The sequence below is a fragment of the Eretmochelys imbricata genome, chromosome 10 (assembly GCF_965152235.1).
Source record: "Eretmochelys imbricata isolate rEreImb1 chromosome 10, rEreImb1.hap1, whole genome shotgun sequence".
Lineage (NCBI taxonomy): Eukaryota > Metazoa > Chordata > Testudines > Cheloniidae > Eretmochelys > Eretmochelys imbricata.
Window position 1 is genome coordinate 283,783 of NC_135581.1, and position 24,738 is coordinate 308,520.

Sequence of the window (24,738 nt, forward strand, 5' to 3'; positions counted from 1 at the left end):
CCTATAGGCACTGAGTTAGTCACCTGTGCCTTTCAAAGGAAACGGCGGCGGTGTCGATGGGCCAGACTGGGAAGGGCGGGACCAGGACCCGCCCACAGGGACTCGCAAGACGCCACTCAATCAGGACCCCTTGGCTCCCAGGAGGCCCCTGCACAGCGGTGGGGGGGCGGGGAGCGCCCGCCTCGGAATCACGTGGCCTCACACGAGCCGTTCGCCCGGCCCAGCGGCGGCCGCGTGCTCCCCAGTGGGGTCCGTCGACTGCGAGCCCGCGGACCTCCGCAGAGCGTGCGCTGCCGGGGCGAGCCCGGGCCGCCGCGCTCCCCATGGGGGGCGGACACGGGGCTGAACGGAACACGTGTCCGTCTGACCGCACGGCCCTGGGCCGACCCGTCGTCATCACCCGCCATGGGTCTGTGTCACCGTCACTGTCACCCGCCATCACCCGCCATCGCTCTGTGTCACCCGCCATCACTCACCGTCACCGGCCATCGCCCTGTGTCACCCACCATCACTCACCGTCACCCGCCATCGCTCTGTGTCACCCACCATCACTCACCGTCACCTGCCATCACCTTGTGTCACCGTCACCGTCACCCGCCATCGCTCTGTGTCACCGTCACCGGCCATCGCCCTGTGTCACCGTCACCCGCCATCACGCACCGTCACCCACCATCACTCACCGTCACCCGCCATCACCTTGTGTCACCGTCACCGGCCATCGCTCTGTGTCACCGTCACCGTCACCCGCCATCGCTCACCGTCACCCGCCATCGCTCTGTGTCACCGTCACCCACCATCACTCACCGTCACCCGCCATCACCTTGTGTCACCGTCACCCGCCATCACTCACCGTCACCCGCCATCGCTCTGTGTCACCGTCACCCGCCATCGCTCTCTGTCGCCCACCATCACTCACCGTCACCCGCCATCACCTTGTGTCACCGTCACCGTCACCCGCCATCGCCCTGTGTCACCGTCACCGGCCATCGCCCTGTGTCACCGTCACCCGCCATCACGCACCGTCACCCACCATCACTCACCGTCACCCGCCATCACCTTGTGTCACCGTCACCGGCCATCGCTCTGTGTCACCGTCACCGTCACCCGCCATCGCTCACCGTCACCCGCCATCGCTCTGTGTCACCGTCACCCGCCATCACTCACCGTCACCCGCCATCACCTTGTGTCACTGTCACCCGCCATCACTCACCGTCACCCGCCATCGCTCTGTGTCACCGTCACCGTCACCCGCCATCGCTCTCTGTCGCCCACCATCACTCACCGTCACCCGCCATCACCTTGTGTCACCGTCACCAGCCATCGCTCTGTGTCACCGTCACCCGCCATCACTCACCGTCACCCGCCATTGCTCTGTGTCACCGTCACCGTCACCCGCCATCGCTCTGTGTCACCCACCATCACTCACCATCACCCGCCATCACCTTGTGTCACCGTCACCGGCCATCGCTCTGTGTCACCGTCACCCGCCATCACTCTGTGTCACCCGCCATCGCTCACCGTCACCCGCCATCGCTCTGTGCCACCGTCACCCGCCATCACTCACCGTCACCCGCCATCACCTTGTGTCACCGTCACCCGCCATCACTCACCGTCACCCGCCATCGCTCTGTGTCACCGTCACCGTCACCCGCCATCGCTCTCTGTCGCCCACCATCACTCACCGTCACCCGCCATCACCTTGTGTCACTGTCACCAGCCATCGCTCTGTGTCACCGTCACCCGCCATCACTCACCGTCACCCGCCATTGCTCTGTGTCACCGTCACCGTCACCCGCCATCGCTCTGTGTCACCCACCATCACTCACCGTCACCCGCCATCACCTTGTGTCACCGTCACCGGCCATCGCTCTGTGTCACCGTCACCATCACCCACCATCGCTCACCATCACCCGCCATCGCTCTGTGTCACCCGCCATCACCTTGTGTCACCGTCACCCGCCATCGCTCTGTGTCACCATCACCCGCCATCACTCACCATCACCCGCCATCGCTCTGTGTCACCGTCACCCGCCATCACTCACCGTCACCCGCCATCGCTCTGTGTCACCGTCACCCGCCATCGCTCTGTGTCACCCGCCATCGCCTTGTGTCACCGTCACCCGCCATAGCTCTGTGTCACCCACCATCACTCATCATCACCCTCCATCGCCTTGTGTCACCGTCACCGGCCATCGCTCTGTGTCACCCGCCATCGCCATGTGTCACCGTCACCCGCCATCGCCATGTGTCACCGTCACCCGCCATCGCCATGTGTCACCCGCCATCGCCTTGTGTCACCGTCACCGGCCATCGCTCTGTGTCACCCACCATCGCTCTGTGTCACTGTCACCGGCCATCGCTCTGTGTCACCGTCACCCGCCATCGCTCTGTGTCACCGTCACCCGCCATCAGTCACCGTCACCCGCCATTGCTCTGTGTCACCCGCCATCACTCACCATCACCCGCCATCACTCACCGTCACCCGCCATCGCTCTGTGTCACCGTCACCCGCCATCGCTCTGTGTCACCCGCCATCACTCACAGTCACCGGCCATCGCTCTGTGTCACCCACCATCACTCACCGTCACCCGCCATCACCTTGTGTCACCGTCACCAGCCATCGCTCTGTGTCACCGTCACCCGCCATCGCCTTGTGTCACCGTCACCGGCCATCGCTCTGTGTCACCGTCATCCGCCATCGCTCTATGTCACCCGCCATCACTCATTGTCACCCGCCATCGCCTTGTGTCACCGTCACCCGCCATCGCTCTGTGTCACCGTCACCGTCACCCGCCATTGCTCTGTGTCACCGGCACTGGCACCCGCCATCGCCCTGTGTCACCGTCACCCGCCATCGCCCTGTGTCACTGTCACCCGCCATCGCCCTGTGTCACTGTCACCCGCCATCACTCACAGTCACCGGCCATCGCCCTGTGTCACTGTCACCCGCCATCGCCCTGTGTCACTGTCACCCGCCATCACTCACAGTCACCGGCCATCGCCCTGTGTCACTGTCACCCGCCATCGCCCTGTGTCACCCACCATCGCCCTGTGTCACCGTCACCCGCCATCGCTCTATGTCACCCACCCATCACTCATCGTCACCCGCCATCACCTTGTGTCATCGTCACCGGCCATCGCTCTGTGTCACCGGCACTGGCACCTGCCATCGCCCTGTGTCACCGTCACTGTCACCCACCATCGCTCATCGTCACCCGCCATCGCTCTGTGTCACTGTCACCCGCCATAGGTCACCGTCACCCGCCATGGCTCTGTGTCACCGTCACTGTCACCAACCATCACTGTGTCACCATCACTCTGTGTCACTGACATCCGCCATCGCTCTGTGTCACCATCACTGTCACCCGCCATCGCTCACTGTCTCCATCACCCGCCATGGCTCTGTGTCACCGTCACTGTCACCAACCATCACTCTGCGTCACCATGACCCGCCATCGCTCTGTCACTCATCCACCGTCGCTCTGTGTCACCGTCACTGTCACCCACCACCGCTCATTGTCACCCGCCATCGGTCTGTGTCACCGTCACTGTCACCAACCATCACTCTATGTCACCGTCACCCGCCATCGCTCTGTGTCACCGTCACTGTCACCCGCCATCGCTCACCATCACCCGCCATGGCTCTGTGTCACCGTCACTGTCACCCGCCATCACTCACAGTCACCGGCCATCGCCCTGTGTCACTGTCACCCGCCATCACCCTGTGTCACCCACCATCGCCCTGTGTCACCGTCACCCGCCATCGCTCTATGTCACCCACCCATCACTCATCGTCACCCGCCATCACCTTGTGTCATCGTCACCGGCCATCGCCCTGTGTCACTGTCACCCGCCATCGCCCTGTGTCACTGTCACCCGCCATCACTCACAGTCACCGGCCATCGCCCTGTGTCACCGTCACCCGCCATCGCCCTGTGTCACCCACCATCGCCCTGTGTCACCGTCACCCGCCATCGCTCTATGTCACCCACCCATCACTCATCGTCACCCGCCATCACCTTGTGTCATCGTCACCGGCCATCGCTCTGTGTCACCGGCACTGGCACCTGCCATCGCCCTGTGTCACCGTCACTGTCACCCACCATCGCTCATCGTCACCCGCCATCGCTCTGTGTCACTGTCACCCGCCATAGCTCACCGTCACCCGCCATGGCTCTGTGTCACCGTCACTGTCACCAACCATCACTGTGTCACCATCACTCTGTGTCACTGTCATCCGCCATCGCTCTGTGTCACCATCACTGTCACCCGCCATCGCTCACTGTCTCCATCACCCGCCATGGCTCTGTGTCACCGTCACTGTCACCAACCATCACTCTGCGTCACCATGACCCGCCATCGCTCTGTCACTCATCCACCGTCGCTCTGTGTCACCGTCACTGTCACCCACCACCGCTCATTGTCACCCGCCATCGGTCTGTGTCACCGTCACTGTCACCAACCATCACTCTATGTCACCGTCACCCGCCATCGCTCTGTGTCACCGTCACTGTCACCCGCCATCGCTCACCATCACCCGCCATGGCTCTGTGTCACCGTCACTGTCACCCACCATCACTCACAGTCACCGGCCATCGCCCTGTGTCACTGTCACCCGCCATCGCCCTGTGTCACCCACCATCGCCCTGTGTCACCGTCACCCGCCATCGCTCTATGTCACCCACCCATCACTCATCGTCACCCGCCATCACCTTGTGTCATCGTCACCGGCCATCGCCCTGTGTCACCGTCACTGTCACCCACCATCGCTCATCGTCACCCGCCATGGCTCTGTGTCACTGTCACCCGCCATAGCTCACCGTCACCCGCCATGGCTCTGTGTCACCGTCACTGTCACCAACCATCACTGTGTCACCATCACTCTGTGTCACTGTCATCCGCCATCGCTCTGTGTCACCATCACTGTCACCCGCCATCGCTCACTGTCTCCATCACCCGCCATGGCTCTGTGTCACCGTCACTGTCACCAACCATCACTCTGCGTCACCATCACCCGCCATCGCTCTGTCACTCACCCACCATCGCTCTGTGTCACCGTCACTGTCACCCACCACCGCTCATCGTCACCCGCCATCGGTCTGTGTCACCGTCACTGTCACCAACCATCACTCTATGTCACCGTCACCCGCCATCGCTCTGTGTCACCGTCACTGTCACCCGCCATCGCTCACCGTCACTGTCACCCGCCATCACTCACCATCACCCGCCATGGCTCTGTGTCACCATCACTGTCACCCGCCATCACTCTGTGTCACCATCACCCCCATCACTCTGTGTCACTGTCACCCACCATCGCTCACCGTCACCCGCCATCGCTCTCTGTCACCGTCACCCGCCATCGCTCCGTGTCACTGTCACCGTCACCCCCATCGCTCACTGTCACTGTCAGCCGCCATCACCCCCATCACTCTGTGTCACCGTCACCCCCATCGCTCTGTGTCACCGTCACCCGCCATCCCCCTGTGTCACGGTCACTGTCACCAACCATCACTCTGTGTCACCATCACCCGCCATCGCTCTGTGTCACCGTCACTCCCCCATCACTGTGTGTCACGATCACCCCCATCGCTCACTATCACCCCCTATCACTCTGTGTCACCGTCACCCCCATCGCTCACTGTCACTGTCAGCCGCCATCACCCCCATCACTCTGTGTCACCGTCACCCATCGCTCTGTGTCACCATCACCCGCCATCACTCTGTGTCACCGTCACCCCCATCGCTCTGTGTCACCGTCACCCGCCATCCCCCTGTGTCACGGTCACTGTCACCAACCATCACTCTGTGTCACCATCACCCGCCATCGCTCTGTGTCACGATCACCCCCATCGCTCACTATCACCCCCTATCACTCTGTGTCACCGTCACCCCCCCACTCACTGTCACCGACACCATCACCCCCATCACTCTGTGTCACAGCGTCGTCATCACCGTCACTCCCATTGCTCTGTCACTGTCACCCCCCATCTTTCTTCGTCACCACCTTGTCCTCACCGTTACTCCCCATCGCTCACTGTCACTGCCTTGTCCTCACTGTCACCCCCCCCATTTCTCTGTGTCACCATCACATCCCCTATTGGCTCTGTGTCACTGTCACCCCCCATCCCTCTATGTCACTGCCTCGACATCCCCATCACCACCCATCGCTCTGTGTTACCGCATCGTCCTCACCATCAACCCCCCCATCGCTATGTGTCACCGTCCCCCCCATCACTGTGTCACCACCTCTACCTCCCCATCGCTCTGTGTCACTGCCTCGTCCTCACCCCCCCCATCACTCTGGGTCACCGCCTCGTCCTCACTATCATCCCCTCCCACACACACCCTGCACCGATGTGACCAGGCCCGGCCTGCCAAGTATGGTTTCCAGGCACCCAATTTTTTACCAGAATGCCCGGTCGAAAAGGGGGTCTGGTCGGCACCACCAACCAGGCTGTTAAAAGTCAGGTCAGCAGCATAGTAGGGGCTAAGGCAGGCTCCCTACCTGCCTTGGCTCCACGTGGCTTCCGAAAGTGGTCACCAGATCCCTGCAGCCCCTAGGCACATGGGCAGTGCCCCAGTGCCAACTCAGCAGCTCCCAATGGCCGGGAACTGCAACCAATGGTACCTGCGTGGGCAGCACCTGCAGGTGCAAGGGAAGCACTCAGAGCCTCCGTGGCCACCCATGCACCTAGGGGCTGCACTGCAGGGACCTGGCGGCCACTTCCTGGGAACCACGGTAAGCACTGCTGGGACCGTTCACCCTGAACCCCCTCCTGCACCACAACCCCCTGCCCCAGCCTGGAGTCCCCTCCTGCACCCAAACTTCTTCCCGGAGTCTGCACCCCCACACCCTGCCCCAGCCCTAAGTCCCCTCCTGCATCCCAAACCCCTCATCCCTGGTCCCACCCCAGGGCCCACCACCTGCTGGACCCCTCCCCCTGCTCCTCCCACACTCCTGCCCCAGCCCGGAGCCCTCTCCCACACCCTGAACCCCTAGTTTCTGGCCCCACTCGGATCCAGCACACCCAGCCCAGAGCCCATACCCTTCCCACACACCCCAACCCCCTGCCTCAGTCTGGTGAAAGTGAGGGTGTGGGGAGAGCAAGCAACAGAGGGAGGGAGGATGGAGCAAGCAGGGGTGGGAGCCTCAATGAAGGGTCAGTGCCTCTGTGAAGGAGTGTTCAGTTTTGTGTGATTAGAAGGTTGACAACTGACAAGGGATCCTGCTTGCTCTGTGTCACCGCCTCATCCTTACCGTCACCCCCGCATCGCTCCGTGTGACTGCCTCATCCTCACTATCATCCCCTCCCACCTATCCCCTGTCAGGGTTCCTTCCCCACCCTGAACTCTAGGGTACAGATGTGGGGACCCACATGAAAGACCCCCTAAGTTTATTCTTACCAGCTTAGGTTAAAAACTTCCCCAAGGTACAAACTTTGCCTTGTCCTTGAACTGTATGCTGCCACCACCAAGCGTTTTAAACAAAGAACAAGGAAAGAGACCACTTGGAGATGTCTTCCCTCAGAATATCCCCCCCAAGCCCTACACACCCCCTTTCCTGGGGAGGCTTGAGAATAATAGTCTAACCAATTTTTTACAAAATCATCAAAGACTCAAACCCCTGGATCTTGGAACAATGGAAAAATCAGTCAGGTTCTTAAGAGAAGGACTTTATTAAAAAAGAAGAAAGGTAAAAATCATCTCTGTGAAATCAGAATGGAAAATACTTTACAGGGTATTCAGATTCAAAACACAGAGGATCCCCCTCTGGGCAAAACCTTAAAGTTACAGAAAACAGGAATAAACCTCCATCTTAACACAGGGAAAATTCACATAAAACAAAAGATAAACTAATCCACCTTGCCTGGTTTACCTCTACTGGTTGCCATATTGGAGACTTGGATTAGGATGGGCTGGAGAAAATGGATTTCTGTCTGGCCTCTCTCAGTCCCAAAAGAGAACAACCACGTAAACAAAGAGCACAAATAACCCCCCCCTCCCCCCCCAAGATTTGAAAGTATCTTGTCCCCTTATTGGTCCTTTGGGTCAGGTGCCAACCAGCTTAGCTGAGCTTCTTAACCCTTTACAGGTAACAGGATATTGCCTCTGGCCCAGAGGGATTTTATAGCACTGTATACAGAAAGGTGGGTACCCTTCTCTTTATATTTATGACACCCCCATACCGATGTGTCCGGGCCCGGCCTGCCAAGGGATCCCACTTGCTCTGTGTCACTGCCCGTCCTCACCATCAGCCTGCTCCACCCCCGCACACAGATGTGACTGGGCCCTGCCCAGGGATGCTGAGTGCTGTGTCACATACACTATATTTAGAACCCAGTAAGGAGTAACAATTCAAGAAAAAGACCTGGACCACATGGGAAGCTCAAAGACAACCTGTCCTAAATGTGCATTGGTGGCCAATAAAACAAGCAAATGGTAGGATTCATAAGGAAGGGGATTAGAAAATAATACTGAAAGCATTATAATGCTGTTGTATAAATCAGTGGGACATCTTCACTTGAAAGGCTGTGTTCAATTCATGTCACTTCATTCCAGAAAATACATGACTGTTTTAGAGAGGGTTCAGAGACCGGCAACAAAAATTATTAGAGGCCTGGATAGACTGCCATATGATACCATTAACTTGGGTTTGAATAGAGACTGGTAGTGGATGGGTCATTACACATATTGAATCTATTTCCCCATGTTAAGTATCCTCACACCTTCTTGTCAACTGTCTAAATGGGCCATCTTGATTATCACTACAAACGTTTTTTTCTCCTGCTGCTAATAGCTCATCTTAATTAATTAGCCTCTTACTCCACTTTTTCATGTTCTCTGTATGTGTATATATCTTCTTACTATATGTTCCATTCTATGCATCCAATGAAGTGAGCTGTAGCTCACGAAAGCTTATGCTCTAATAAATTTGTTAGTCTCTAAGTTGCCACAAGTCCTCCTTTTCTTTTTATGGATACAGACTAACATGGCTGCTACTCTAAAACTTTTCATATGTAGTCAGCCAATTACTGTTTATTTCAAGCCTGCCTGTATCTGATCTCCACATATGGCTATCACAACTCACTGCAGGCTGATTATGTTGTGACTTAAGAAGGTCCTACTTGGACCTGGTTACTACCCTAATGCTGCTAGCTGCAATACGTCTGCTGATATGGATAAACATTAGGTCATTCCCTCATCTGTTTTATGAAAAATAGAGTTTTCACCTTTTCTTCCTAAATCAATGGGTATCAAATGTCTCATGTATTTAAATTCTTGCCCATTTCTGTGGCAAGTATGCCTCTTCATTTCCCTAGTAAATGATTCTGACTCTCTATGGGAGGTAACTATTCTTTCTGGCCAGCTGTCACAATGGTTTTGTTTGTTTAGCACCATAACATTTTAATATTTTTGACTTTCTTCCAATTATAAGCCTGGTAAATCCATAGGTTTGAGTAACAGGTTTTGTGGGAAGTAAAATCCTTATTTCTCTATTAACCATCTCAACTATGGAAGCCAGTCCTCCTGTTGATGTATGTCTAATATCTAACAGGGCTAGTTAGAGGTCTTTATTGTAATGTTTGGTTTTCTTCAAGAAATGTCTCATTGATCAAATGATCATTTAGCTTGTGCTGATTAATGTCTTACTCCCAGCTGATTTGGCTCATAGTTGTTTTCAGTTTTCTGAAATTGGCCCTTTTAAAGAACCAGGTATATATATATATTATGGGTCTGGTCTTTATTCTGTTTGCACATTATAAATGTGATCAGGTCATGATCACTTGTACCTAAGCTACCATTAAGTTTTAGTTCTATGATCAGTTCCTCTTTATCTGTTAAGACATGGTCTAATATACAGTTTCCCTGTGTTGGCTACAACACTTTTTGAGTTATGATGGTGGCTGAGAAAGGAGGGAGGCTTGGGAGTAGGGGAAGATTAAAAGCTCTGCTTTAGCTATGTAAAGCCAAGCTTATGGCTAGACAGCCAAAAAGAAAGGTCAGAAATGTTATGTAAAGCCTCCACTCAAATGCAATTGTAAGATCTGTAACTTGTATCGTTAAGTTCTGCAACCTTTTTGCAGACTTTGTAACTTCAGTTAGCGTGAGCATAGCCTTTTAAGTGTTTCAGAGTAACAGCTGTGTTAGTCTGTATTCGCAACAAGAAAAGGAGTACTTGTGGCACCTTAGAGCCTAACCAATTTATCTGAGCATAAGCTTTCGTGAGCTACAGCTCACTTCATCGGATGCATACTGTTTCTATGCATCCGATGAAGTGAGCTGTAGCTAACGAAAGCTTATGCTCAAATAAATTGGTTAGTCTCTAAGGTGCCACAAGTACTCCTTTTCTTTTTAAGTGTTGTAACCTTTACAAGCTTTGTAACCTTTTCAGTTACCACTTGTATGAACCTCCAAGGTTTGCAATATTCAGAGAGAGCATGAACGAGGGAGTGTGTGGGGGAGATAAGGGAGTTAATGTGGGACTGGGCAGATAGGAACTGCAAGGAGAAAAGAGCCAGGAGACAGGTGTGTCTGATGTAATCTGCCCTGAGAAGGCAATCGTGGGGTGCTGTAAAGAAAAGAAGAACCTGGTATGCATGAAAGGAAGTGGTCTGGGAATGCTTCTCGGTGATATACACAGAAGGAAAACTCAGTGTACGTGACAGGAGCCATTCAATTCCAGCATGGAGATATGCATGCACACAAGCCCCCTACTTCTTCTTGACCTGCTCACTGGCCTGGATCTGTGACTGCAGGCGGACACTCCAGATCTACCATGCTTCGGCTTCTCAGCTTCCCATGGTAACTCTCTGCCTGTGAAAGTGTGCAGGTGCAGGAGGGTATGAATGCGGTGAATGTGTGCGTGTGTATGAATAAGCTCCATCCCTTTTCTGTCTGATCCAACAGTGGCATTGTAATAAAACTAATACAAGTGTGACCCTGGGTTGGTTTTTACGGGAACAGAGATAACAAGAAACACAAGCTGAGATTTTAGTTTGGACAGAAGACAACGGATCTGGAATGTAGAGGTGGATCTGTGAGTTGTTAGCATAGAGTTGGTAACTGAATTTGTTTGTGCCTGAGATTGCACAGCAATAAGATGCAGAGAGAAAAGAGAAGGGGAGCAAGTTCAGAGCTTTCTGGCGCCCCCACAGGAAGCTGGAAGAGGGATAAGGAGGATCCTCTTAAGGACACACTGAAGAAGCAACCAGAGAGGTAGGAGCTAATGAATCTCTTGCCATGGGACGGTTCTGTCTCTATGCTTGGTTTCCTTCCCCACTGCAGAAGGATCTGACCCAAAGCTCAAATCCCAGTCACCAGGTTTAACTCTGCCAGGATGCCCCCCATCCATTCCTTGTAGGTCTGACTTTATGCTGGATGCCTCCCCAGAGAGGTGAAGGGTCTGACTGGTTACTCCAGTGAGTTACAAAGGGTTGGGCAGAAGACTGGCAGTGGCTTATCAAAGGAATGACTGAGAACACCAAGTCCAATTGCACGTTCAGATAAACAGCCCTGTTCCTGGCACTAGCTTGTCCAGTTCCCATCAACTCATTCAGCAACTCCACTTATAATCAGCAGAATTGGGCTTGCTTTTATTTATTTTTCTTAATCCCTAGAGTGTTGCAGGTTTGGGCTTATTTTACGGAGGTCGCTTATTTGAGCTATTTTGTAATAGGTGACATCAACACAAAGCTGGTTGTCGGAGTGGCTTCGGTGATTGACTGGTGTCTGTGTAGATGCACTTCATTAGAATTTTAGAATCCTCTTATCCCCACTCCTGTTCAGTTAAGAGAACACATCCAAATTCATGAACTTTCTGGCCCACCCAATTAACACATCTTATGTTCCAACTTTTTGCCCACACCAGGATAAGCTTCAATGGTTCAGCATGGGCATGTGCCACATTGAGGCAACAGAAACCATGAAGGCTGTGTAGAGAGCAAGGATGACCTTTTTAAATAAAGTAAAAATATTAAAATAATAAATGTTTAATTAATGTGTCACTTAATGTTGTATTCAGCAAAACCAGAACTACTAAAAAAAATTAATTTGTATAAACACCCTCACTCCCTTCCCTCTGAAATGGGCTGTGCTTGTTTTGAAAGGCAGTGATTTTTTTTCTTTGGTCCTTGGTCTTGCTCACTAAGGGTTTGGCTACATTTGTGATTTAGAGCACATTAAAGCAGCCCCGGGTGCCCTAACTCATGATGCATCCACACTGGCAAGGCATGTAGAGCGCCCGGACTCTGCAGTTGGAGCACTCCTGGTAATCCATCTTGACTAGAAGCATAACTCTTGATGTGCCCTGGCTGGAGCGCCGCGGCACCAGTGTGGACGCCCTGGCCTGTTAAAGTGCTCTGATCGGCCCTCTGAAGCATCCCACAATGTCTGTTCTTGGCACTTTGGTCATCACTTTGAAATCTACTGTCCTGCCCTCAGGTGACCAACCGTCAGTCCCTCCCTTTAAATTCTCTGGGAATTTTGAAAATCCCCTTCCTGTTTGCTCAGCAAGGCATGGAGTGCTCTCAGTGAATCTTTCCAGGTGACCATGCCTCCATGCGCCAGGCAATCCCCAGTATGGAGCAACGGTGAGGTGCTGAACCTCATCAGTGTTTGGGGGGAGAAAGGTGTCCAGTCCCAGCTGCACTCCAGCCATAGGAATTACGATACCTTCGGGCAGATATCAAGGGACATTTTGGAAAAGGGCTGTCAAGGTTCCTTCCCCACTCTGAACTCTAGGGTACAGATGTGGAGACCTGCATGAAAAACCTCCTAAGCTTATTTTTACCAGCTTAGGTTAAAACTTCCCCAAGGTACAAACTATTTTATCTTTTGTCCCTTGACTTTATTGCTGCCATCACCAAGCGTCTAACAAATATATAACAGGGAAAGAGCCCGCTTGGAAATGTCTTTCCCCCCCCACAAAATCCTCCCAAACCCTACACCCCCTTTCTTGGGGAAGGCTTGATAAAAATCCTCACCAATTTGCATAGTTGAACACAGACCCAAACCCTTGGATCTTAAGAACAATGAAAAAGCAATCAGGTTCTTAAAAGAAGAATTTTAATTGAAGAAAAAGTAAAGGAATCACCTCTGTAAAATCAGGATGGTAAATACCTTACAGGGTAATCAGATTCAAAACATAGAGAATCCCTCTAGGCAAAACCTTAAGTTACAAAAAGACACAAAACCAGGAATATCCATTCCATTCAGCACAACTTATTTTACCAGCCATTTAAACAAAACAGAATCTAACACATACCTAGCTATATTACTTATTAACTCTTTACAGGAGTTCTGACCTGCATTCCTGCTCTGGTCCCGGCAAAGGCAACACAGACAGAGAGAACCTTTGTTTCTCCCCCGCCTCCAGCTTTGAAAGTATCTTGTCTCCGCATTGGTCATTTTGGTCAGGTGCCAGCAAGGTTATCCTAGCTTCTTAATCATTTACAGGTGAAAGGGTTTTTCCCCTGGCCAGGAGGGATTTAAAGGTGTTTACCATTCTCTTTATATTTATGACACGCCCCCCCAAATCACAGTTTGGGTGAAACGCTGGCTGTGATTTCTTCCTGGAGCTCTAGGAGAAAAGACACATGCACCTCCAAATATACTATTAACTGTACAAAGACTAACAATATTTTCCACATCTCAAGGATGATTTTAATCAGTTGATTCTGGGAAACTTTCACGGGAGAGTGCATCAGCCACTTTGTTAGAAGCTCCTGAGATGTGTTGGACGTCGAAATCAAAATCTTGGAGACAAACTCCACCGAATAAGTTTTTTGTTATTTCCCATGGCGGTATGAAGCCACAGTAGTGCAGCACGGTCGGTTTGCAGGTGGAAACGCCGTCCCCAAACATACGGGTGTAAGCTTTTCTAGAGCGTAGACAATGGCATAACATTCTTTTTCACTGACTGACCAGTTGCTGTCCCTCTCAGACAGCTTCTTGCTGAGAAACACTACAGGGTGGAATTCTTGATCCGGTCCTTCCTGCATTAAAACTGCTCCCACACCACGCTCGGACGCATCTGTGGTTACTAGGAACGGTTTGTCAAAGTCTGGGGCCCTTAGCACAGGGTCAGACATGAGTGTCGCTTTAAGCTGGTTAAAGGCCTTCTGATGCTCTTTGGTCCACTGAACGGCATTTGGCTGTTTCTTTTTGGTTAGATCTGTCAGTGGGGCGGCGATTTGGCTGTATTGCGGTACAAATCGCCTGTAATAACCGGCCAAGCCTAAGAAGGATTGCACCTGTTTCTTTGACTTTGGGACAGGCCACTTTTGGATAGCATCCACTTTGGCCTGTAGGGGGTTGATAGTTCCTTGACCCACCTGGTGTCCAAGGTAAGTCACTCTGTTTAGGCCTATTTGACACTTCTTAGCCTTAACAGTTAGTCCTGCCTCCCTTATGCGCTCAAAGACTTTTTGTAGATGTTCCAGGTATTCTGCCCAGGAATCCAAACATATGGCCACATCATCAAGGTAGGCGACTGCATATTCTCCTAATCCCGCTAGGAGACCATCTACAAGTCTTTGGAAGGTGGCGGGTGCATTCCACAGCCCGAAAGGGAGTACATTAAATTCATACAGCCTGACATGTGTGGTGAAGGCTGACCTTTCCTTGGCAGATTCATCTAAAGGTACCTGCCAGTACCCCTTGGTTAAGTCCAAGGTAGAGATGAACTGGGCCCATCCCAGTTTGTCTAATAGTTCATCTGTGCTTGGCATTGGATAATTGTCTGGGCGAGTTACAGCATTTGGCTGTAAAAACGTATCTCCCCATCTGGTTGGGAGCTAGAACCACTGGAGATGCCCATGCATTGCCACAGGGGCAGATTACACCCATCTGTAGCATATCCTGGATCTCCTGTTCTATAGCCATTTTAGCTTGAGGAGACACCCAGTAAGGTTGGACTTTAATTGGGTGAGCATTACCTGTGTCAATGGAGTGGTATGCCCGTTCAGTCAGCCCTGAGGTGGCTGAGAACGTCAGCGCATAGCTAGTGCACAGCTCCTTGATCTGCTGTCACTGCATACGCCCAAAGATCATGGAGAGGTTCACCTCTTCCACGCCACCATCACTTTTCCCTTCGTAGCAGACACCTTCAGGCCACTCAGCGTCATCTCCTCCCTGGGCTATAAACTGACAAACCTTTAATCCTCTGGAATAAAAGGGCTTTAGAGAATTAATATAGTACACCTTAGGCTTTCGGTTGAACGTGGGGAATGCTATGAGATAATTAACAGGCGCTCCTGGACCGTGAATGGCCCTTCCCACGACGCTTCCATTTTATGGGCCTGGAGCACCTTCAAGACCATGACCTGGTCCCCTACTTCGAAGGAAAGCTCTCTGGCATGTTTATCATAGCAGGCTTTTTGCTCTTTTTGAGCATCCTTTAGGTTTTCTTTAGCAAGGGCCAAAGAGGTTCGGTGGGTATTTTGTAGATTGGTTACAAAGTCCAGAATGTTAGTTCCTGGAGAAGGTGTAAACCCTTCCCATTGCTGCTTCTTCAACTGTAATGGCCCCTTAACCTCACGGCCATATACAAGTTCAAATGGTGAAAAACCTAAACTGGGATGTGGTACAGCTCTGTAGGCAAAGAGCAACTGCTGCAACACTAGGTCCCAATCATTGGAGTGCCCATTTACGAATTTATGTATCATGGCCCCCAAAGTCCCATTACATTTCTCCACCAGGCCATTTGTTTGATGATGGGAAGGGATGGCAACCAAGTGATTCACCCCATGAGCTTCCCAAAGGCTTTCCACAGTACCAGCCAGGAAATTAGTTCCTACATCCGTGAGGATGTCAGAGGGCCAACCTACCCTGACAAAAATGTCTGCTAGTGCCTGGTACACACTTTTAGCCCTGTTGTGGCTTAGGGCTACTGCTTCCGGCCATCGGGTGGCAAAATCCATGAAAGTCAGTGTGTACTGCTTTCCTCTGGGTGTCTTTTTCAAAAAAGGACCCAGAATATCTACAGCTACTCGCTGAAATGGAACTTCAATGATGGGGAGTGGCTGGACAGGGGCTTTGACCTGGTCTTGGGGTTCTCCCACTTTTTGGCATACCTCACAAGACCGGACATAGGTAGAAACATCCTTGCCCATTCCCTCCCATTGGAATGACCTCCCCAACTGGTCTTTGGTCCTGTTCACCCCAGCATGGCCATTAGGATGATTGTGGGCCAAGCTCAAGAGCTTTACCCAGTACTTAGTTGGCACTACCAACTGTCTCTGAGGATGCCAGTCTTCCTGGTGTCCACCAGAAAGAGTTTCCTTGAATAAAAGTCCTTTTTCTACAACAAACCTGGATCAATTAGAAGAACTGAGAGGTGGTGGGTTGCTCCGGGCTGCCGTCCAAGCTCTCTGGAGGCTTTCATCTCCTTCCTGTTTAGTCTGGAACTGTTCCCTTGATGCTGGGGACATCAGTTCCTCATTGGATTGTGGACCTAGGCTTGGTCCCTCTGGAAGCGATGTCAGGGATGGGGCTGTTTCCGTTGACTGTGAACCGCTCTCCACTGGTTCACTGTGTTGGGGTTCAGGCTCCAGCTGAGCCTCTTGTGTAGGGTTATTGGCTGCTGCCGGTTCCGGTTCTGGGACTGGCTCTGTCTGGGTCTCTGGGACTGGATCCACTACTGCTGTTGCAGACGTTGGCATGGGGTCTGGGTCCATCACCTCTGACCGGGTCCTGGTAGAAGTTTCTGGAACAGAGCTAGGCGGGACTGCTTGCTTAGCCTGGCTGCGGGTGACCATTCCCACCCTTTTGGCTACCTTCATATGATTGGCTAAGTCTTCCCCCAACAGCATGGGGATGGGATAATCATCATATACTGCAAAAGTCCATGTTCCTTACCAGCCCTTGTACTGGACAGGCAACTTGGCTGTAGGCAAATTGCAAGAGTTGGACTTGAAGGGTTGAATTGTCACTTGGATCTCTGGGTTGATTAAATTGGGGTCCACTAAGGAAGCATGGATAGCCGACACTTGTGCACCGGTGTCCCTCCACATGGTGACCTTCTTCCTGCCCACACTCACTTTTCCCTCCGCTCCAAGGGTATCTGGGAGGTATCTGGGCCTGAGGACCTCTGTTGTGATTCCAGTGCAATGAACTGTAATCTGTTGGGGTTCTTGGGGCAGTTGGCCTTCACATGCCCCGGCTCATTACATTTAAAACATCATCCAGCTGACGGGTCACTGGGGCGAGGTGGGTTGCTGGAGAACTGTGTGGCAGGACAATAAGGTGTCTGGAGTATTCCTTGGTGTGCAGTTGGGGCCTTGGTAGTAGGGTGTGGTCTGAGGGTGTCCCTTCTGGTATCTGCTCCAACCAGGCTTGTTCCTCTCTCCTCCCTCCACCTGTTTTGTTCCAGCTTGCCCTGCCTCTCTGGTGGTCTGGGACTGCTCGTATCGATCAGCATAAAAAGCAAGACTTTCTGCTGAGTCCATTTCCTTATCCCATAAATAAGGTTTTATTTCGTCCTTGGACATATTCAGGAATTGCTCCTGAGCTATCAAATCACACATTCCGTCAAAGCTAGTGACACCCCTTCCTTGGTCCCATTTATCTAACAGATCCTTCATCTGGTTTAGATAAGCCACATTACTTAGTCCAGGCCCTCTCTTAAGGGTTCAAAATTTCACTATGTATGTTTCAGATGTAATTTGAAATTGCTTTACAACCAAATCCTTGAACTTATTATAGTCAGAAGCCTCATCAATAGGCATCTTATTGAATATGTCCAGAGCTCTTTCAGTTAATTTTGAGACCAATGTGGTCATCTTGTGAGTTTCAGGAATTTGATGGAGAGTGCACAGTCTCTCAAAGGTGAGAAAATATTCAGCAATATCACTGGATTCATCATACTGTGGACCTAGTCGCTCCCATTTGTGGATTGTTGGGGAAGGATGGTTAGGGTTATCCAGTAGATTCCGCTCAGCCTTTGCCTTCTCCATCTCCAGTGCATGCTTCCTCTCTTTTTCCTTCTCCGCCTCAACATGCTTCCTCTCCTCCTCAGCATGCTTCCTCTCTTTTTCCTTTTCCTCCATTTCTTTTCCCCCAGCCTCCATAGCTCTCCTGTGGGCAGCCTCTTGTTTTTTTTCTACCTCCATAGCCCTCCTGTGGGCAGCCTCCCTTTCCTCCTCAGCATGCTTCCATTCTTTTTCCTTTGTCTCCATAGCTCTCCTGTGGGCAGCCTCTTTGGCTGTTTCCTTGGTTTCTGTCATGTTTGCCTCTCTGTTTTTAATTGACTTTACATCCGAGAGTTAGAACTAAAACAAACAAAACAAAAAAACTTGGCTTGTCAAAACAATAATAGGTTGTGCTGTAACCGGATACCGATGTTCTCTGATAGTGACTGTAAGCCTACAGACAAATCCTTTAAAAAAAAACCTAACACCTTTGTCTCCAGGCAAATAGACAGAAAACCCCTCTAATTGCTCTTAGGTAAAAAAACTACTTCAGGTCTGTGAAGACTTGTGAATTTTCCTGCAGGAGGTTAACTACCCTGCCTTTAGGTATAGAAAACTCCAGCTCACAAAAGACAATTACCTTTTGTTGTTGCTCTGGCCCCCAAGCAGAGACAAAAAAACTAACTGCTTTCAGCTTAAAACCTGCTTTCCAGCAGCCCAAAGGGAAAAAATATTTCCTTTTAAAAAATCTGTGCTTCTGGTTGAAAAAAATCTCAAATTGATTTCAAAATGATTTCAAGTTAATCCCACCGCTCTGCCACCATGTCAAGGTTCCTTCCCCACTCTGAACTCTAGGGTACAGATGTGGGGACCTGCATGAAAACCCCCCTAAGCTTATTTTTACCAGCTTAGGTTAAAACTTCCCCAAGGTACATACTATTTTACCTTTTGCCCCTGGACTTTGTTGCTGCCACCACCAAGCGTCTAACATATATATAAGAGGGAAAGAGCCCGCTTGGAAATGTCTTTCCCCCAAAAAAATCCTCCCAAACCCTACACCCCCTTTCCTGGGGAAGGCTTGATAAAAATCCTCACCAATTTGCATAGGTGAACACAGACCCAAACCCTTGGATCTTAAGAACAATGAAAAAGCAATCAGGTTCTTAAAAGAAGAATTTTAATTGAAGAAAAAGTAAAAGAATCACCTCTGTAAAATCAGGATGGTAAATACCTTACAGGGTAATCAGATTCAAAACACAGAGAATCCCTCTAGGCAAAACCTTAAGTTACAAAAAGACACAAACAGGAATATACATTCCCTCCAGCACAGCTTATTTTATCAGCCATTTAAACAAAACAGAACCTAACACATACCTAGCCATATTACTTATTAACTCTTTACAGGAGTTCTGACCTGCATTCCTGCTCCGGTCCCAGCAAAGGCAACACAGACAGAGAGAACCTTTGTTTCTCCCCCCCCCCCTCCAGCTTTGAAAGTATCTTGTCTCCTCATTGGTCACGTTGGTCAGGTGCCAGCGAGGTTATCCTAGCTTCTTAACCCTTTGCAGGTGAAAGGGTTTTTCCCCTGGCCAGGAGGGATTTAAAGGTGTTTACCCTTCCCTTTATATTTATGACAGGGGCCATGACCGAGATGCACTGCAGTACAGGGTTAAAGTGAAGGAGCTGTGGAATGCTTACTGCAAAGCCCGCAAGGCAAACCACCGCTCTGGTGCTGCCCCTGTGACCTGCCGTTTCTACAAAGAGCTGGACATGATACTTGGGGGCGATCCCACCTCCACTCCTAAGACCACCATGGACACTTCAGAGCCCAGTTCAACAAGGCAGGAGGAGGAGGAAAGCAGGACCGAGGGTGCTGAGGAGAAGGGGGACAGCCCGGCATCCCTAGATGCATGCAGCCAGGAGCTGTTCTCAAGCCAAGAGGAAGGTAGCCAGTTGCTGTGGCCGGTGCTTGAGGAAGAACAAACACCAGAGGAGGTGCCTGGTAAGTGGCTTGTATTTTGGGAAGAAAGTTATTTGGTGCGGGCTCTTGGGGCAAGGAGGGTTAGGGCTGCATGCATGCCTAGATGCGGAATAGGGCGTTGATGTGCTCTCTCACATTGTGGTAATCGGCCTCAGTGATCTCTGCAAAGGTCTCATGCAGAAGCCGGGCAATGCGCTTGCTCAGATTCCTTGGCAGAGCTACTGTGCTCCTCGTCCCAGTCAGGCTAACATGTCTGCGCCACTGTGCCGTGATGGGTGGGGGGACCATTCCTGCACACAGGCAAGCTGCATGTGGGCCAGGGTGGAAGCCGCCTTGTAGAAGACCCTCCCTTGCTTCCCAGGTCACCCTCAGCACAGTCGCGTAGCCAGGTGGAGGGAACAGGGGGAGCGATCCAAAAAAAAAGAAAAAGTGCCACCCGCTGCGGCGTTTTTACTCACCCGGCGGCGCTCCGGCGGCCGGCCCCCCCCTCGCTCCGGCGGCCGGCCCCCCCTCGCTCCGGCGGCCGGCCCCCCCTCGCTCCGGCGGCCGGCCCCCCCTCGCTCCGGCGGCCGGCCCCCCCTCGCTCCGGGTGTCTCCAGCGGCACTGTAGGTCCTGCCACCGAGGTGCCGCCGAAGACCCGGAGTGCCGCTGGGTGAGTAAAAGCACCGCAGCAGGTGGCGCCTTTGTTTGGGATCGCTTCCCCTGTTCCCTCAACGGGGGAAAATTTAAAAGGCCCCACGACATTGACAAGGCGCCACTTGTGCTCGGGGGGGAGCGGCCGCTGCCCCGCTCCCCCCCCAGCTACGCTACTGCCTCAGCAGCGAGATCTCTTCCAGGACGAACTCCTGTGGAAAATGTGGGGAGAGTGTTCAGTATAGGGGCCCCACCGCTGTTGGCTCTCCCCAAGGCACAGGACAGTGCGGCCGTGAAACAATCGGTCCCCTTGCCCCTGTGCTTACTCACCATTTTGGGGCTCCCATGGGTTATGTGCACTTGCTTTGGGACTGACAAATTATGCTGTTGTGTAGACTGTGCTTGCCCTTATGTAGGGGGGAATCATTGCTCTGTCTGGTGTGAACAATGCTGCCTCTGTTAAGTGTTGCATTTTGGCTTTACAGATGCAACCTTGAGATCTCAGCCGTCTGTGTTATCACCGACCAAAAGACTCCAAAGAATTAGGAAGCGGCCACGTAGAAGCAAAGAGGACATGCTGCATGAAGTAATGCAGCAGTCCCTTAATAAAAATCAAAAAGCGCAGGAGTGGCAGGAGGGTGAAAGGAGGGTCTACCAGCAGAATGCGGATCGCCAGCACCAAAGCACAGAGCGGCTGATAAGCATCATGGAGCACCAAGCGGACTTGATCCAGGCGCTCATAGCAATGCAGGTGGAGCACTTGCGCGCCCGCCTCCCCCCTGCAGCCCTTGTCCCAAAACTCTTTCCCTTGTGCCCCCATGTCACCTCCAACTCACTTTCCCCAACATCCGGGTTCTTATCACCACCAGCTGCCTCCAACACCTGTGGCTTCACCCAGCCCTGCAAACTACGACCCTTACCCACTGCATTCAACCCCCATCACCATTCAGTATAGCCATCCTGAAGTGCAGCGCTCATTGCACAGCACTCCAGACAGGAAGACTGAGTATGAGAACAGGACATATGCAAATCTTTTATTGTACCGTTCCCCACCCCACCCCCTTCCCTTTCTGTTTCCCAAGCAGTTGTTTTTCTTTTCAATAAACTGATTTTTTTGTCTTTGAAAACATTCTTTATTATTGCATAAAGTAAAAGATGCAGTGCCTGTTTCTTTCCTGGGCTAAGGCAAGTCAGCGTAGCAAGCACAGATTCCTACCAACATTGGAACCACTGCACTTCACTCCCATCCAGGGCACCAAACATTACTGGGGGCTTTCAGCCTTAAATTGCTCCCTCAAGGCATCCCTAATCCTTGCAGCCCTGCGCTGGGCCCCTCTAATAGCCCTGCTCTCTGGCTGTTCAAATTTAGCCTCCAGGTGTTGAACCTCTGCGGTCCATGCCTGAGTGAATCTTTCATCCTTTCCTTCACAAATGTTATGGAGGGTACAGCACGCAGATATAACCGCGGGGATGCTGTCATTGGCCAGGTCCAGCTTCCCATACAGACAGTGCCAGCGGCCCTTTGAATGGCCAAAAGCACACTCCACAGTCATTCTGCACTGACTCAGCCTGTTGTTGAACCGCTCCTTGCTGCTGTCAAGGATCCATGTGTAGGGTTTCATGAGCCACGGCATTATGGGGTAAATGGGGTCTCCAAGGATCACAATGGGCATTTTGACTTCCCCTACGGTGATCTTCTGGTCTGGGAAGAAAGTCCCAGCTTGCAGCTTCCTGAACAGGCCAGTGTTCCGAAAGATGCTTGCATCATGCACCTTTCTGGACCAGCCTGTGTTAATGTCAGTGAAATGCCCACGGTGATCCACCAATGCCTGGAGAACCACAGAGAAATACCCCTTTTGATTAACGTACTCGGAGGCTAAGTGGGCTGGTGCCAGAATTGGAATATGCGTCCCATCTATTGCCCCAACTCAGTTAGGGAAACCCATTTGTGCAAAGCCAGCCACAATGTCATGCACGTTACCCAGAATCATGGTTCTTCTGAGCAAGATGCGATTAATGGCCCTGCAAACTTGCATCAACACGATTCCAACTGTTGACTTTCCCACTCCAAACTGGTTAGTGACCGATCGGTAGCTGCCTGGAGTTGCCAGCTTCCAGACTGCAATAGCCACCTGCTTCTCCATCAGGGCAGCTCTCAAGCTCGTGTCCTTGTGCCGCAGGATGGGGGAGAGCTCCTCACACAGTCCCATGAAAGTGGCTTTTCTCATCCGAAAAGTTCTCAGCCACTGCTTGTCATCCCAGACTTGCATGACAATGTGATCCCACCACTCAGTGCTTGTTTCCCGAGCCCAAAAGCGCCGTTCCATGGTGGTGAGCATGTCCATGAATGCCACAAGCAATCTCGTGTCGTATGCATTATGCGAGTCGACATCATCGTTGGAGCCCTCACTGTCAGTTAGTACTTCAAGAAGTAACTCGACTGCAATTCGTGACATGCTGGTGAGACCCATCAGCATATTCCTCAGCAGTTCGGGATCCATTCCCACGGACTGAAAGGGAAGACAGAGCGCGCAGTTCAGAAACCGCTCAAATATGGCTCCAAATGTGGACGGAAGCACAGGGATTGCTAGGATGCCAAGCGATGCATCACGGGGCGTTGGGCTAGGACCCAGAATGACCCGCATCCCCCGCCCCCTTCCCACAAACCACAGCACCAGAATGGGAAAAGGTGCTCTGTGGGATAGCTGCCCATAATGCACCGCTCCCAATGCTGCTGCAACTGCCGCAAATGTGGCCACGCCAGTGTGCTTGAAGCTGACAGTATGGACAGACTGCAGCGCTTTCCCTACTGTGATCTTCGAGGGCTCGTTTAACTCACAGCGCTCTACATCTGCAAGTGTAGCCAGGCCCTATATGCAACCTGTCCATCTGTCTGTCCAGGCTTTCGTGTGAAGGGGTGAACATGGGGCACACTTATCGTTACAACTTGAATTCTAGGGATGGAGTGTTATGGTCAGCTTGACATTGGTTAATTTTGTTTATATATTATGTAGCATGGCCCAGAGCTAAGTGTTGGGCACATTTTTAAAATGAGACTCCCACAAATTATCTGCTCAGTGGAAAAGGTGTAAAATTCAGACCCTTCTAATTGTGAGAACAAATCAGGATTCAGGGAAATGCATTTGAACTGTCAAAAGGATCGTGAAAGTAAAAAATAATTATAGCAGCTATTTACCATGGCATTACTGTCAAAATTGTGAGAAAACAATCACAGGAGAGCTAACGAAGCGAACTTATGTCAAATATGGAAAAAAGGGTTGTTTTACTTAGGGCAATGGTCCCCAAACTTTTCATGGTTGTGCCCCTCCAGCCCGGGAGCTGGGCCAGGATCGGTGGTGTGGCTGGGGGGGTAGGGGTGCAGACAGGTGTTTGGGGGCTGAAAGCAGAGCCGAAGCTGGGGGCTGAGGCTGGGGGTGAAGCTAGGGTTGGGAGCAGAGCCGTGGCTGAGGCCTGGGTCTTGGAGCGAAGACCACAGCTGCGGGCGGGGCGGTGCTCCCTCCCCACCACCCGTGGGGGCTGGCTGAGGCCCCATCACGCCCCCCTGAATGAAAGAGACTCTCCACAGTTTGGGGACCACTGACTATGGGGATGGGAGGATGGATATCAGTTTGCCTCAATGCTGAAGGGGAAAATTCCAAATTCTGGGAGTCATAACTGAAGGAAAGAGCCTACAGATCCAGTGGGTAGTTATTAGGGTGCAGAAGCAAACAATCAGGTTACAACCACCAGGAGCTTGCTTACACAGAACCAATGAGGGAAAATACGACTCTTAATATCACGTTATTTTACACTGACAGTAAATACGAGCATTAGCATATGCGAGGAATGTTTTTAACAATGTCGTGGAGACCTGCTCTCCACAGTTGTGAATTTCATCAGTCCCAGCAGCCTGGTAATTTGGGCACAGTCCTAGCAAAATAGGAAAATCTAAGCCACCTAAATATAGGAACCTCTTGTGTGAAACTACTCAGTATTTTTGGTAGGATGGTAACCCTCTCAGTGCAGATTAGCATTCAAACAGGCAGTAGTTACAAATTTCCACTATATTAGCCACTGGGTGACAAGAACAGTTGTTTCGTATACATCAGTCTGCACTGATGTAAACAAATCAAATTCTTGTTTGTGCTACAGATTGCTTCCAATGTGCTTATCAGCCACCTAAATAAGCAGTTACGGCTGTAGGATGTAGATAG

At 51.6% G+C, this 24,738-nt stretch overlaps 1 protein-coding gene across 1 annotated transcript; it reads left to right on the forward strand.

The window, feature by feature from the left end:
- Nucleotides 1-19,637: 19,637 nt before the first annotated feature.
- On the forward strand, nt 19,638-21,533 carry LOC144271441 (uncharacterized). The gene is made up of 2 exons (XM_077828799.1): nt 19,638-19,911; nt 21,010-21,533. Exons 1-2 carry the CDS (start codon nt 19,680-19,682, stop codon nt 21,477-21,479), a joined length of 702 nt encoding a protein of 233 aa, XP_077684925.1. The 5' UTR covers nt 19,638-19,679; the 3' UTR covers nt 21,480-21,533.
- Nucleotides 21,534-24,738: the final 3,205 nt, after the last annotated feature.